The sequence below is a fragment of the Aulonocara stuartgranti genome, assembly GCF_965226115.1.
Source record: "Aulonocara stuartgranti genome assembly, chromosome: 7".
In the NCBI taxonomy this organism is placed as follows: domain Eukaryota; kingdom Metazoa; phylum Chordata; class Actinopteri; order Cichliformes; family Cichlidae; genus Aulonocara; species Aulonocara stuartgranti.
This window is the reverse complement of record NC_138945.1, coordinates 19,041,895-19,055,916: the sequence shown is the minus strand read 5'-3', so window position 1 is coordinate 19,055,916 and position 14,022 is coordinate 19,041,895. Positions and strand designations below refer to the sequence as shown.

Below are 14,022 nucleotides of genomic sequence, written 5' to 3'. Positions count from 1 at the left end.
TGTTTACTACTTTATTTGTACCTTAACTAACTGGTTACTTTTCAGTTTACCTTTTATTGTTTTAATTTAAATAGTGAGAGTCTAAAGAAAAAAGCAATATAAGACACTTATAGGTTAATGACTTAGACATGTAAGTGGACACAGTATTCAGTGAAAGCAGTACTTAAAACCTATTTGCTTATTTGTGATTTAACGTGATGGTTTATAAAACACATTTAACAATATGTTTTCATATTAAAGTATATTTGTAGCTACTGCATAGCCCAGATTGAACTGAAAGTAATCTTGTAAAATTGCCACGATTTTCATTCAAACGGCCATCACGTTATAAATTTCACAGAGAAACAAAAGCAAAGATTGAAAAAGGTACAAAGAAATGAAAATAGCTGAAATGCTGCCCTCTGGTGGAGATGAGTAAAAAGTTTCCAGCTTCTGTCCTTGCACTGAATATATACTTAGAATATCTACTAAGTATTATCAATTTTTAATTATTATTGTGGTTAAACCAGGGCGTTAAATCATTTCCCATGAAAGTTCCCTCAATTTTTATTCATTAATTTTTTTACACTGACAGGCACAGAAGAAATGCTATGGAGAAAAAAAAAACCTTTTCCTCTCAGTCTCACCCATGTTATATTAGTTGGTTCCAGAGCTTTTACTTAGGTTCCCATTATGTGCTACATGAGCAGCAGAACAACAAAGTTAATCAAGGACCATAACATGGGTATTAAGGCAACAATTACAGTATTTAAAAAATTACTAATCCCCCAATACTATTATACAGTATGCAATGATGGAATAAAATATGTTCATTAGGGGGATTAAAGTTTATGAAAAGTAAAGAAACACACAAGTTGCGAGACAGAAACTTTAATTACAAAAAAACTAAAAAATGGAAAGGAAAAAATGATGAAGATGAGTTTTTTTCCTTTTAAATCGTTTGGATCCAAATACACTGATGTGGAATTGTATAAGTGTGTGGATGTTTTGTTTTCTTTAATTATTACTTAAGTATTGGCAAAGACGCTTAAACTAAACACCTTAACATAACACGCTATGTGGGGACTTTATAGATAAGACGTGGGTATGCTGGTATAGTACTCATTCATTCATTAAGTTCATCTTGTTTGACCTCTACTGTGCGCAGATGCTTTATGGGAAAAATATAGACTGAATTCAAGCTATAAGATAAGATACTCAAGAATTTGCTGATGTCATTGCAATCAAAGGAGGAAAGGAAATCAAAGCTGAATCTTTCATTAGAAACCTCTTAACTTTTTTGGTTTTAAACGCAAGCTTTCTGAGTGTAATTAAAAAAAACTTCATAGCAACAAAGTGACACATGTTTATTTGTTTAGTGGTTACCGATATGGTTCATGGAGAAACTTTTTGTTATTTTATAAACAATGATCTATGTACTGCAAACTGCAGTAACAGAATATGACTGAAGATAAGGATCAGGAGTTTAGTGTTCTGCCAAAAAAACTGATAATTATTGAATGTAGTGCAGCTGCAACCTAGCCGTGCAAGTACTGAAGATAAATTATTTGTTTCTAAGAACTTTTAATCAGCCTTTACATGGTAATTTTTTATCCAGATGCTGTAGGGTTTGCAGAGCATGTTATATTAATCCACAGGCAGATCACTCAGCCACTTATCCATTACTTAAGCATCAACTAGAAGCCCATGAAGTGCATTTGAATTGGTTTATTGTTAATTTGACTCAGTCCGCTCCCTCGGTGCTGACTGCGGCCACAGCTGAAACATAGTAAGGTCCTTCTCTGAGGTAAGACTTCACGCGGATGTAGTGCTGACTGCCCAGGATCTCAGCTGCTGTTGATGAACCTGCAAGTGCCCCAATCAGTTCAAACTTGGCATCTTTGGCCTCCTTCGTCTGGCCCGTTGAACGATCCAAAACGAACTCCATGAATCCAGGAGTGTTAATCATCAGCTTCTGGCCCCATGGCTGAGTGGCAATGGCCTGGCAGACACATATGCACAGACATCCAGTGATATTATATAAGACAGTGATATTATATATCAGAGCAATATACGCTTGTGCCCCCCTCCAAATATCACTATCAGATAGAGACCTTTATTTCTACAGGTAACCAGGTGGTCAGAGCCACAAAGAGGAAATATTAGAAGGTGAAAAACAAAAACAGTGCTTACAGTGAATATCCGCAGTGCTCCACAGTGCAGCTCTGGAAAGGGCTGAGTGCTGATGTTGCGAATCATGTCCATGGGCTGGCTGGACAAAAGGTGGAACCATGACTCTGTCAGGGCCAAAAGGTCTTCTGTCTGCTGCTCTGGCTGCGATGCATAAATTGACCAACTTGCACTTTTGTATCGTTGTTAAGAATTATTTTATTAAAAATGATTTTTCTTTACATGTCAGAAAAATACCTGTAGGGAGAGAAGTTGTGATATCGCGTCCAAGCTTCGAACTCTGAGCTCTGTAGGTCCAGAACTGGCAAGCTGGCTCATTTTTGACAACACAGCCTTGAACTTTTCTCCTGAACAAAAAGAAAACAGTCAAACCATAAGAATGGTCAAAAAATACAAGACAGTCTTGTTAGACCAAGACCTTTCAAAGTCATGTCAGAAAAAAGAGAATAACTTTTAAACTAAAATTCACTCAGATTCAATTTTTTTTCTTTTATAAGAAAATGTTATGTAGAAAATTTCTTTCATAAAGCCAAGGATACCGAGCTAACCTGTTTTCTGCAGGACCTGCTTCCCCTCCACATTAGATCCCAGTAATCCCAAAGTGTCCAGAGCCACGCCGATCATCACAGGGTCCGGATCAAGCGCCATCTCAAACACTTTGTTCTGAAAAGCTGGATAGGTTTCACAAACCTGCTGTGGACTGTCCATGATGGCCAAGTTCCCAAAGAACTTCACCAAACCTGCAGCAGTAATACTCACATCATAAAGTGCAGAATAATGCTGAACTGTATGGATAAGACTGTAAAAGGCATTGCATTATACTGTTGTGTATTAGACAGATAAATATATATTTGGGTGGGGATGATACAGACACTCACCTGGAAGGTAGAGGGAAGAGAAGGGGTCAGTCTCGGCTCCTCTGATCATGTTTGAGATCTTATCCATGATACCTTGCTGGGCCAAATACTGCCGACCATGCTGACTGTGTGCAAGAGTTGTAACCATCTCTACAGCTGTGACCCTGGTAAAAAAGTAAAAAAACAAATTAACAGCATAAACGAAGACGAAATGCATATGAAAGAAGGAGAAAAGCAGTCAAACTTAGTTTGTACTACCTGACCAATACGTCGTCTCCTGTTAATTCGCTGAGCAGCTGAGAAATGAGGCCGCTGTTGGCACAGTAACCGAGAGAAATGGGAGATACAGATGAGATCTCCACCACCAGCTGCAAGCAGAAAGGACAAAAAACTTCATAAGATCATTTATATGAAAGTGTCGAACTCTGTACATGACATGTATACAATATATAAAATGACCTAAGTCAGTATGTGTAAGTAATGTCATACTGTCGACCGATTCCAACTAAGTAAATCGAATTTAAAATCATTGGGTTGCTGATCCTATGTTATAACCCAGTTTGAACATACCTCATATATTCTGTATCTAATAATGTCACTTGTGGCCATCACATCCTTCATGACTTGCAGCAGGTCAGTCTGGAATAATTTGTCTAATCCAGGCTTGGAATGACTGAGCTTAGACAAGGACTGAATCGCCTGAGATAAAACAAAAGAAAAGCAGATACTCCAGGCACTGACACTTTATAAAACGTGAGGAGTGTAATTATAATGCTTTATTCATCACCTGCTTTGCCACAGCTATCTTCTCCTCCCCGATGCAGCGGATTGCTGCTCGGAGGACGTCGTGGTTGTTGAGGATTTCAGTAACAGCATCAGGGTCCTCCACCACTCTCCCAATCTGACACAAGAAGGTGGGATTAACTAATATTTTCAGTGTTTTACAAGATACTTTCTGTGCGTGTATGTGTGCGAGCAGCCTACCTGTGCCAAGGCCAGTATCTTAACAGTGTCATTTGGGTGAGTCAACCCCCCCTGCAGCTCCGCTCTGTAGTTCTGGACCACATGCACAGGGCTCATGGCCATTAAGATGCGTTCAAGGATGTCTACGCATAGCTCCACCTGCGTCCTGTGAGTATTTATTTATTTAACAATCAATATAGCTCCTTCTTATTTTTTATTTTAACTACGGTTATTCTGTACAGTGTTAGACAATGGTAAAATGGAAAAGTGAATGGTATATACCATTCACAGCTGTCAGTGTAGAAATATTTGATGTATCAAAGCACCTTTAAGGCCAAATTCAGTTAACCTTGAAGCTAAGGAAACCAGTAACAAGTCATTTGAAGGAAAGCATAAACCCTTGTATAGCGTAGAATAGTTCCTGCTATTACAGGTTAAAAATTACAACACTAAAAATATCTTCTAAAAACTAGATGGGACCGGGAATGGCGATTATACATAACAGTAATCAAATCAATCTAAAAACAGTGCTTGGATGAACTCGTTCAGCTGCATGTTTACAATTCAAAAAAAAAAACTTAAACAACACATGTAGTTTAAATGCTAACTTTGAGCATGTTTGTAATCATAGTTCACCAAAAACCGTAGCAATTTCATTGTCCAAAAAGGGCACAGTGGTTAAAAACATGCTCTAAACATGAAGGTTGGTGTTTTAAATGTCAAACAGTGTCCTGCTGGGGCTGTGTTATTAGTAACACTGTAACCAGTTAGCTTGCTAACAATTAGCTCAGTTTCAAGCAGCTCTTTTAGGCTAACTAATAAACCCTTCTTGTACGTTAACCTAGTGTCAATATAGCTAACTGTTAGCAATACATATATTATACCCACTGACTGACTCAGCAGTTATTCGCCAACGTTTAGCTGATGCACAGAGCCAAACGCACCTGTCACTGGAGTTGAGCAGAGAGAAAATGACATCTAAACGCTGTCCTCTAATTGAGTCCTTCAAGACACTGACAGGAATCGCTAACAGAGCAGTTTTTAAACTCTGAAGTTCTTCAACTGGGTCTTCAACTCCAGCGATTTCCTCCAGTAGGCTGTCAATGGAAGCAGCCATATCTTCCAGTGTTTGGGGAGACTTCAGCCAAACGTATCCGCCAAAATGATTTCTTCTTCATCCGGTCCCGGATACGGTGGCTATCTAACATTATGGTACATTACCGCCACCTGCTGGACTGAGAAGGATGCTCCACTTATTTCGGTCCTTGTTTTCTTTTTCTTTTCTTTTTCTTTTTTAAAAATTATTTTTATTTCTTGCCAAATTCTTGCTAATAACCAAATTATCTAATAGTTATATATGTTTACTTGTTGTACGTCAGTATGGTTTGGTACTTTTAGACAATTCAAGGGTAATTTCAACATTTCTGACCAATGTTATATAATTTTTTTAATCAAAATTTTCTCCCCGTCATTCATTAAGCCATGAACATCATACTAGTTCAAAGAATGAGAAGTCACTTTCCCAGTCTGTCGAAAACTGCTCTGCTGACACACAGTTCATAGCAGTTCAAAGACTTAAATGTGCTCCCTGCACCTTGGCCAAGTTCCACTGTGTTTGACTGTCTTTCCACATCAGGTACAAACTCTGACAATAAAGACTTTATATTTGACTGATCATAGGGACACAGCAGTGGCGTACATGTTGGTTGGTCCTCAGGTTTAATCTGGCTCAACAGCCTTCATTTCTGCTCTACATGATCCCTGCCCTATCACCTCCTCCCTCTCCATGTGTCCCCCTTAATTTAAACAACTTGCAAAGTGTAACTTCAATAATAAAATTACGCTGTATTATAACTTTCAGGTTGACACCAACAACTGACATTATTACTGGTAATGGAAAGATCATGCATCTAATAGTGTTGCATTTTCTTTTTCTTTCCTTTTTTTGGGGGGGGGGGGGGGGGGGTGCATTTCTTTTTGTTTTTATTGTTATTTTTCTAAAGCATTTTATTTATCCATCCATTCGCTTCCGCTTATCCTTTACAGGGTCGCGGGGGGCGCTGGAGCCAGCTGTCATACTTAAGTTTATGACAATATACATTTATTTGTTATGGTTAATTTGTTGCTAAAACCTCATAAGCCTGTAGACCCTAAACCTTAGAGGAGCAGCCAGTGTCTCCATATCAGATTCAGAGTCTGTAATGTGAGTCTGTAATTGTAATCATGGCACAATATGAGCATTTAGGATCCGCAACTAGTGCTGAGTATGTACTAGTGAAAAGGGGCTAGAAATGGCAGATGTAAAGTTAAAGAGTGAGGTTGCCTAGTGTAGAGCATGTGTGAGAGGGCAGCACTCTGGTTACTCTTACTCTGGTTACTTCACTTAAATTTTCCCTTAAAGGCCACATAAACCATAAAATTGCATCTCTTTTAAAATAAGAACAATATAGCCTTCTTGCTAATAGACTATAGGCCCATTCTAAATACAAGTAATTACAGATTACAGCAGAAATTTTACAATGTTGGACTTATTTGACATTAATGCTACATTTGACTGCTACATTTGATGCTAGATACAGAGTTAGGCACTATATATATCATGTATACCAGCAGTCCCCAACCTTTTTTGCACCACGGACCGGTTTATATCTAACAATATTTTCACGGACTGACCTTTAAGGTGTTGCGGATAAATACAACGAAATAAAACCAGTACCGGCACCAAAAAAAGAAGATTTATTCATAACACATGGGAAAATACCAGAGAAACCGAGTTAACAATAAAAACACAAAAATAAATACATTAAAAACTGATAAAAAACCTGAAAACCATAAATTTCACACCTGAGGCTCAACTCTCGCAGCCCGGTACCAAACGACTCAAAGACCGTACCGGTAAAAGTGTGTGGGGAAGCGCTAACTGATTAAAGGACGGGGACTACTTTGTGTGACTTGTATAGTGCACAGTTAGACATTGTACAAGGATATATGATGAGGAGTTCTTCAAGGATCCATTCTGGGGCCACTTTTGTCAAACATCTGCTTTTTCTTGTGTAACCCAGATTAATACATCATACATAATTAAGATGTATAATAATTCTTTTAAATTAAATGAAAACAAAATGCAGAGTAATGTTTTAAACACAAAGATTAAAGTTATTGCTTAGTGCATCAGATGCTGACATCTTGGCATGTTGGTGTATTTTTGGACCTAAAGCAAAATTTCAGCAGCTACATTTGGCATTTACAAAATTAATTGATTATAAAGAACTGAAAAGCTTGTGTCTTGGCATGATTTTGGATAAACCTTTGCAAGGATTTGTGTTCAGTAGGGTTGTGCACTGTAATTATGTCTTTAGTTAGATTCTTTAAAAAGTAGCAGTTGAAGATATCCCAGATATTTACACTGGCTTCCTGTGTGGCGAAGCATTGATGTTAAAATACTACTATTGGTATACAAAGCACTTAATGGTTAGAGACCAAAAACACATTTGTGATCCACTGATGTCTAAAGTCTAAGATTATCTGAGACATCTGGTTTTCTTTCTATTCCCAAAGTCAAAACTAAACATTGGGGAAGCAGCATTTAGATTTTATGACCCGCATAACTTGAGCAAGCTCCCAGAAAACTTGAGGTCAGCTCTCGTGCTTAGTTTTTTTAATCAGACCTTAAATTTAAATGTGCCTGAGGCCTGATAAGACAGCATCTAGTTGTTGATCTTGCCAAACAATATACAACATATCACCATTTTAATAAGTTCTGTATGCTTCTAGAAGGAGGAGGAGTTTTAGTGTTTTGGTACTTTTTTTTAAAAACATTTATAACATGCAGAATAACTGTTCTGTTCCTTCTAGGTGTCATTAATGTTGTATGGAGGACGCAAGGTACACTCCTCTTAATGAGGTATTGACTCCGGGCTTCGGTGCAAGGTTACATGCTGCTAGAGTTTCATGAAAATGAAAACACTGTCTGTCAGCTAGTATTGTCCTAAAGCCGACCAGTGCAGGAGGTCCTCTGGTCATTTGTTACTAACAAAAAGAACAATAACAAGTTGATGGAAGAGGGTGTCATGCAGGTACAGAGTGAACTCTTTGCAGTTTTCAATTTAATCTAAGTTCTATTAACTAATTTTTGTTCTAATTGACTATGCTTCATCTTTTTATCTGCTGATCCAGTTCTGTCTGTGCAAGCTACGTACCCACCAGTGGTGCTTCCTCTTCTTCAATGTGCTGCTCTTCCACTGCTTGTTATTTGGGGCCGATTTCATCGAGGAGTACCTGCTGCAGCCTACGCCTGGGGTTTATGCTGATGGCACGGTTGTAGGCGTGAGAGAGAAAGCAAGGAAACTGGACCTGAGCAATGCCAAGGAAAATGTGTCACAGGCTTATCCTATCGCTAACCCTGATGTCTGCAAAACCTCTGACCTTTTCCTCCTCACTCTTGTCTTCAGCTCTCCAGATAATATCACCCAAAGAGATGCAGTTAGGAGGACATGGGCCAATCAAACACTCATCCAAGGCTTTCCAGTGCAGATACTGTTTATCATCGGATCAACTCAGACTTCTGCTGCACAGGAAGCCCTCGTGAGCGAGTCTGAACGTTATGGAGATGTGGTTCAAGGTCATGCTACAGCTGACTCATCCCTCCATGGCCCAACAGAGAAGACAGTGCTGGCTATCCGCTGGGTGATCACCTTCTGCCCTCTGGCACGCTTTGTCCTGCTGACCAAAGAGTCTGTGTTTGTCAACCTTCCTGCCATTGTAGGCTATCTGCTTGGCTTACACAGGCACCCTGAGGACTTCTATCTGGGCAGAGTGATCCAGAGAGACTCTCCTGACAGGGATCCCAATAGTCCTGGCTACCTGCCCCCATCTCTCTACCCAAGCAAATACCTTCCTGAATACTGTGAAGGGGCAGCTTACATTCTGTCCCAGGACGTGGTCCGAAAAGTGTATGTAGCATCCGCAGAGGTCCGCGCACCTGTGCCAGCTGATGTTTTTGTGGGACTTTGTGCTAAGAAGGCCGGTGTTGCACCAACACACAGTGCCAGGTTCTCAGGAGGAAAACACATCCGCTACAATGCCTGCTGTTACCACTATATGTTCAGCTCAGCAGGAATGGGGAGCCATGAACTAGACAGAGTGTGGACTGACCTGAGACAGAGGGATAGAAAATGTTCGCTGTTGCAGACCTATTACGGACTGGTGGCCTGCAAAACCCTCACCTATCTGGATAAACTGTCCTTCTTCAACTCACAGGAAGGCAATTAATTTATATATGGTACAGACAACATGTAGAATGCATGTAAAGAAAAACGCAGGGTAAATCTAATAGGAAAGTGCATGACTTTTTGTTCTATTCACCATTAGAATTGCGCACATAATTGTTGGGGCTTTTTTCTTAAAGGCTGGATGATAGGTAACGGTGACAGGCGGTTTAAACTATAATGAGTTTTGTTATCCCTGACCTTTTAAAGTTATTGTGCCTGTTTAGATGTGTATCTGGTCATTATAAAAGCATGGTTGTAAATAATAAAAGACATACATACGATTCCTTAAGTGGCTTTGGTTCATTTCCTGGGACTCGACATGCTGGTGCCTGCTGGCTGACTCAGTCTGTCACGAGTCACTGGAACATTTGCATATAATGAAGTCTTGTTATTAGCAGCATTTGTGTGTTTGTGCTTTGAATGAAATGTAAAATAGGCTCCCAGGGTGTCTTTCCTTTGGTACACATAAAGAAAAGCAGGCAACTTAGGGGGCTGTTAGTGAAGAACAAACCGTATATGCCCACACAGTCCTAAGAAGAGGTTTAATCAGGCAAAAATAATTGAGAACCCCTGTGTGGGTGGACATGTGGCATGGCAAAAGAGGGACCAAAAAAAAACCCTCTGGTACAATATGACAAAAGTGGTCCTTTTTGTGGTTAAAATCCACTCTAAACGTATGAATAATAACAAGTGGTAACACAAATAACTGATAACTGATCTGAGCCAATAAAATCTAACAAGTGTGTGTAGTTGACATAAGGCGGGTTTCCCAACTTTAGGGAACTAGTTGCCTGCAGTTCACTGAAAACACCAAGGAGGATAGTAAGTGTCCCGCATAATGCATAACAGAATAAGGTGACATTCAGGTTTTGACTATCTTTTAAGGAAAAGTCAAAGAAATGCTTTTCTTGGTCTTAGTATGTGTTATTAGCTCTTTATTTGCTATTTAAAAAAATAAAATAAAATCTGTGAATCTCTCCTCATTATTACTGGTTTTAACTCACTATTTATAGAGCAAAATGAACAGAATCAGCATTTAAAATACAATCAGGGTAAACAAAAAAATCCAGTTTACTCATTTATTTATTTAGTTTCTGCTGCACTTCCTTTCTAGAGCTTTCTATATTGGTTTTGGCATTATGAGCTAGTTTAGCGTGAACACACAGCAATTAGTATTACAGGAAATTAATCAGTTCCAGCTCTATTTTAGATTTCCCTGCAATTTTATGTCCTTCAAATGTTGCTTACGCTGCTGCTTCTCTCTCTAAATTCCACAAAAGGAAGGTTTGGCCTCTGTCCCAGGCCACAGGCTGACCAAACTAAATGTTTGGGTGTTCTACAACCTTCTCCTCTTCAGTGGCTCGCGCTGCAATTCTTAAATCTGCCTTGGCCAGGTTCCATTGTGTCTGCAAAGTTCACCTTGGCTGTCTGTCTCCGTGCATCAAGCCAAAGTATTCAAAGAATAACATCTCAGCACGTCTACGATAATTCTGGCTGCTGACCAGCCATAGCAACAGTTTGATTGGCGTACCATCATCTTGAACCCAGATCGCTCTCCGGGATTAATCAGGATGAATTAGCATCAACACATTCAATCCACGGCCTGAACACCACATGATTTCTGGCTTCTCTGTCAGTCTGTTCCCTAACAACTGACCCCATGATGCTTTAGTTTTAGATCTGATGTCATGTTATGGTCGCTACCATTCCAGTTATGTCATGGCTTTCTTTGAAGTATAACAGAAGGTCACAAAAGTATCAAGGATATTCTCTGTTAGGGAGAATAAGGTTTTTATATTCCTATATTAATCAGGCTTTTCTTTTAGTATTGGATTGGTATTAATAGAAAAAAAATGGAGAAAATGTGCTCAGCTCCAGTAAAACTTTTACTCTTGCACTATAACAGAGCTGCTTTACACAATTTCAACAGTTCAAAAATCCCCTTTTATCTTATACTGCGCCTCAGTGAAGCCCACTAAATTCATTAAATGGTCCATTTTAATTCCCTTCCACCTCCCTTTAAGCCAACCTTTCTTCTAATTGGCTGCACCCTGCAAACAAAACATTTGAAAGGCAGGTGGGTGGCGTTTCTGATCTGTTGACATCAAACAGATCTGAATACAAAATATCTAAAACGGAAGCTTAGAACAGTTAGATTTACAGGGGTTACTTGTACCTATGTGTTTAATGCGAGCTTCTGACAGTGTAACACTGAATGTATGATATAAAATCATGAAAACCTTCACAGTAATGCTTAATTCATTCTTTTGTAGCAAACCTGCTTGCTTTCAGTGCAGGCTGACGCTTTCTCTCTTTTTCTCTTGTGCTTCTTTTCCTTTCTTTTCTTTCTCCCTCTCTCCTCACTGTGTCTCTGTGTGGAGTTAATTGCTTTCCATGCTGTTTCGAGGCTCTCTCAGGTCTGTGGCTAGAGCTGGTTATACAGTTGAACACTTGTACTCAATCAACTATTCACTCACCTGCTGTATTTAAGAGAGGCTCATCCACCCACTTGCTGTTGCAGCAGTACAACGTGCTAAGCAGCACTACGCCAGGCTCCCTCAATTTTCTTGCTCAGCATTTGGTTCCTTGTGCTTATTCGTGATTCCCGCCTCAAAGTTCCTGCCAGTTTGGCCTTGGAAAACTCTCCTCTGCGGACCTCCCCTCTTGCCAGACTCACACCTGGGGAAACTATTTGCCACCTCAGGCTTTGCATTTATCTCTCCACCCTTGCTCTGTATTTTTGAGTTCATCGATTTCTTTGTTCTTAGTAAGATTTATACCACTGAGACCACTCATGGAATAATCCACATGATCCCCCATAAAAATCACTTTTTTCAATTTTAGTTGAACTGCTATGACAGGGAAAATTGAATTTAAGTTGCCGCTTTACCACAGTAGCCAGCGAACAGTAGGAAATCTGTCCTATAAACCCCATCAAAAATTGTGTAAAACACATCCCTGAACTCCATGCAAAAACCCAGATGTTCCTTTGCTTCACCAATACTTGTTCCTCATTTGCTCCACACCTCACACTTTATTTGTGGCCTATTGACTTTCCAGGACTACACAACTGCATTTCCTTTCTACTTAAAAACTATAATCCTGCAGTTTTCATTGACTTTTCCACTGAAACCTTCATTGAAGGTTTAGTAGTAAATTGGTTTTCTTCTTTCAAAACTATCCCTATAGCCACACTTAAGAAATAAATAAATAAAGACCATAAGCGCAGATGTGTGTGTTTCCTTGCTACTGTAGAACTTAAAAAATAGTTGCCAAAAGCACTTGTCAGTACAGTTATTCTACACAAAGTCCTCAACACAAACTGCTGGATCAAAAAATTCTGTTGAGGTCTGGTATGATTTTCCAAGGGAAAGTGGAAACATGGTCAGCAGAGTGGGAAAGCTAACAGACCCCCCAAAACCACACGTAGACTTGAGCGCATGCAAGGACACACATATGTAGATGCACACTGATTACACAGCCTGCAGAGATTGGTAATGTGAGGTTAAGGGCTCGGTAAACTGCATGTGGGTGGTGTGCTCTAATGAATGCTTCTCAGAGAGGCGCATCTCTGCAGGGACAGACTCATCAAACCAGAGAAGACTGTTTTATTTGGAGTGTTTACACCGTCCCTGGGTTTTTAAGCCACGGCCACTAATTTTAAAGGGCGTTAATGTCACAGCTGATGAAAGAAATAATTGTCAATTTTGCATGTGCATATAACTCCTTCAACAGGACATGTAGCGTGCGTTTTAGTACATAAGTGTAGAATCCCCATAGGCTGCTGTAAGTTTTATGTTTAGCGCTGAAGCCCGGTATTCATGTGGCCCTCCCGCCCACGTTCATTTACGTAGAAGCAGTAACCTCAAGGATAAACCCTTTTTTGACGACATCTGTGGTTTCTGTTGCTTTCCCTTTTTGTAAACTCCATAATCTTTCCTTTGAGGTTTCGGTCACTTTGCCAAGCCAGGAGTATGTGCCTCTCTGTGGAGCTGCTTTTGACTTTTTGTGTTTTAATTATGCATTCTATAGCTTTCGCCTGACTATTTTTTTCTCCAAACTGCTCCATCTGGTTGAAATTAGGTGCATTAAACATGAACGATTGACTCCACTCCTCTGCCTGAAGGTTCTGGGAGGGAAGGATACACAGATGAAAAGTATCATAGTGTTAACATCTTTTTTCGAATAGTGAAGTGAAAACTCAAAATATTAATGAAATATTAATGAAATATGACATATTACTCATTAAGCTGAATGTCTGCACTTTTATGGCTATTAATTCATAATAACTGACAGCTGAGGCATACAAGCGGGTATGACCATTGGATGCGCACCATTATAGATGTATACATGACTTATGGTGATGACTGATAATTTAGTTGAGTGTTAACAGCATACTATTGAGCCAACTCTCGATCTCAGTGTGAAAAAGAGCATTCTTTAAATCACAACCTTTAGGATAAAAGAACAAATAAAATGACTTAGTACTAAACACAGCTTGATAGAGAATGGCTTCAATTTTGAAGGTATTTGACAACAAAAAGTCTAGGTCTGATATAATCTTCAGCCTAATGACAGCAATAGACAAAAGTTTAAAGTCATGTGATAGCTAGTGTCTCTTTATCATCTGCTTCTTATCATTAAATCAGTCAGTGTAGATCAAGTTAAATAAAAACTTTTGTTTATAACTTTTGTGAGACGGTGATTTAAATCATGTGAGATGTGTTAAGATAAGCTCAAAGTGAGTGCAGCTCTGTTCAGTC

At 39.3% G+C, this 14,022-nt stretch overlaps 2 protein-coding genes across 2 annotated transcripts; one reads left to right on the top strand and one right to left on the bottom strand.

The window, feature by feature from the left end:
* Nucleotides 1-1,332: 1,332 nt before the first annotated feature.
* psmd5 (proteasome 26S subunit, non-ATPase 5) lies at nucleotides 1,333-5,181 on the bottom strand. The gene is made up of 10 exons (XM_082540562.1): nucleotides 4,934-5,181; nucleotides 4,011-4,155; nucleotides 3,814-3,927; nucleotides 3,597-3,725; nucleotides 3,285-3,394; nucleotides 3,048-3,190; nucleotides 2,718-2,909; nucleotides 2,407-2,516; nucleotides 2,173-2,313; nucleotides 1,333-1,981 (listed from the first exon to the last, which is right to left on the bottom strand). Exons 1-10 carry the CDS (start codon nucleotides 5,104-5,106, stop codon nucleotides 1,724-1,726), a joined length of 1,515 nt encoding a protein of 504 aa, XP_082396688.1. The 5' UTR covers nucleotides 5,107-5,181; the 3' UTR covers nucleotides 1,333-1,723.
* Nucleotides 5,182-8,044: 2,863 nt separating this feature from the next.
* b3galt9 (beta-1,3-galactosyltransferase 9) lies at nucleotides 8,045-9,260 on the top strand (the record flags this gene model as incomplete). The annotated part of the gene is made up of 2 exons (XM_082542640.1): nucleotides 8,045-8,065; nucleotides 8,166-9,260. The coding sequence occupies 2 exons, from the start codon at nucleotides 8,045-8,047 to the stop codon at nucleotides 9,258-9,260; spliced, it is 1,116 nt and encodes a 371-aa protein (XP_082398766.1).
* Nucleotides 9,261-14,022: the final 4,762 nt, after the last annotated feature.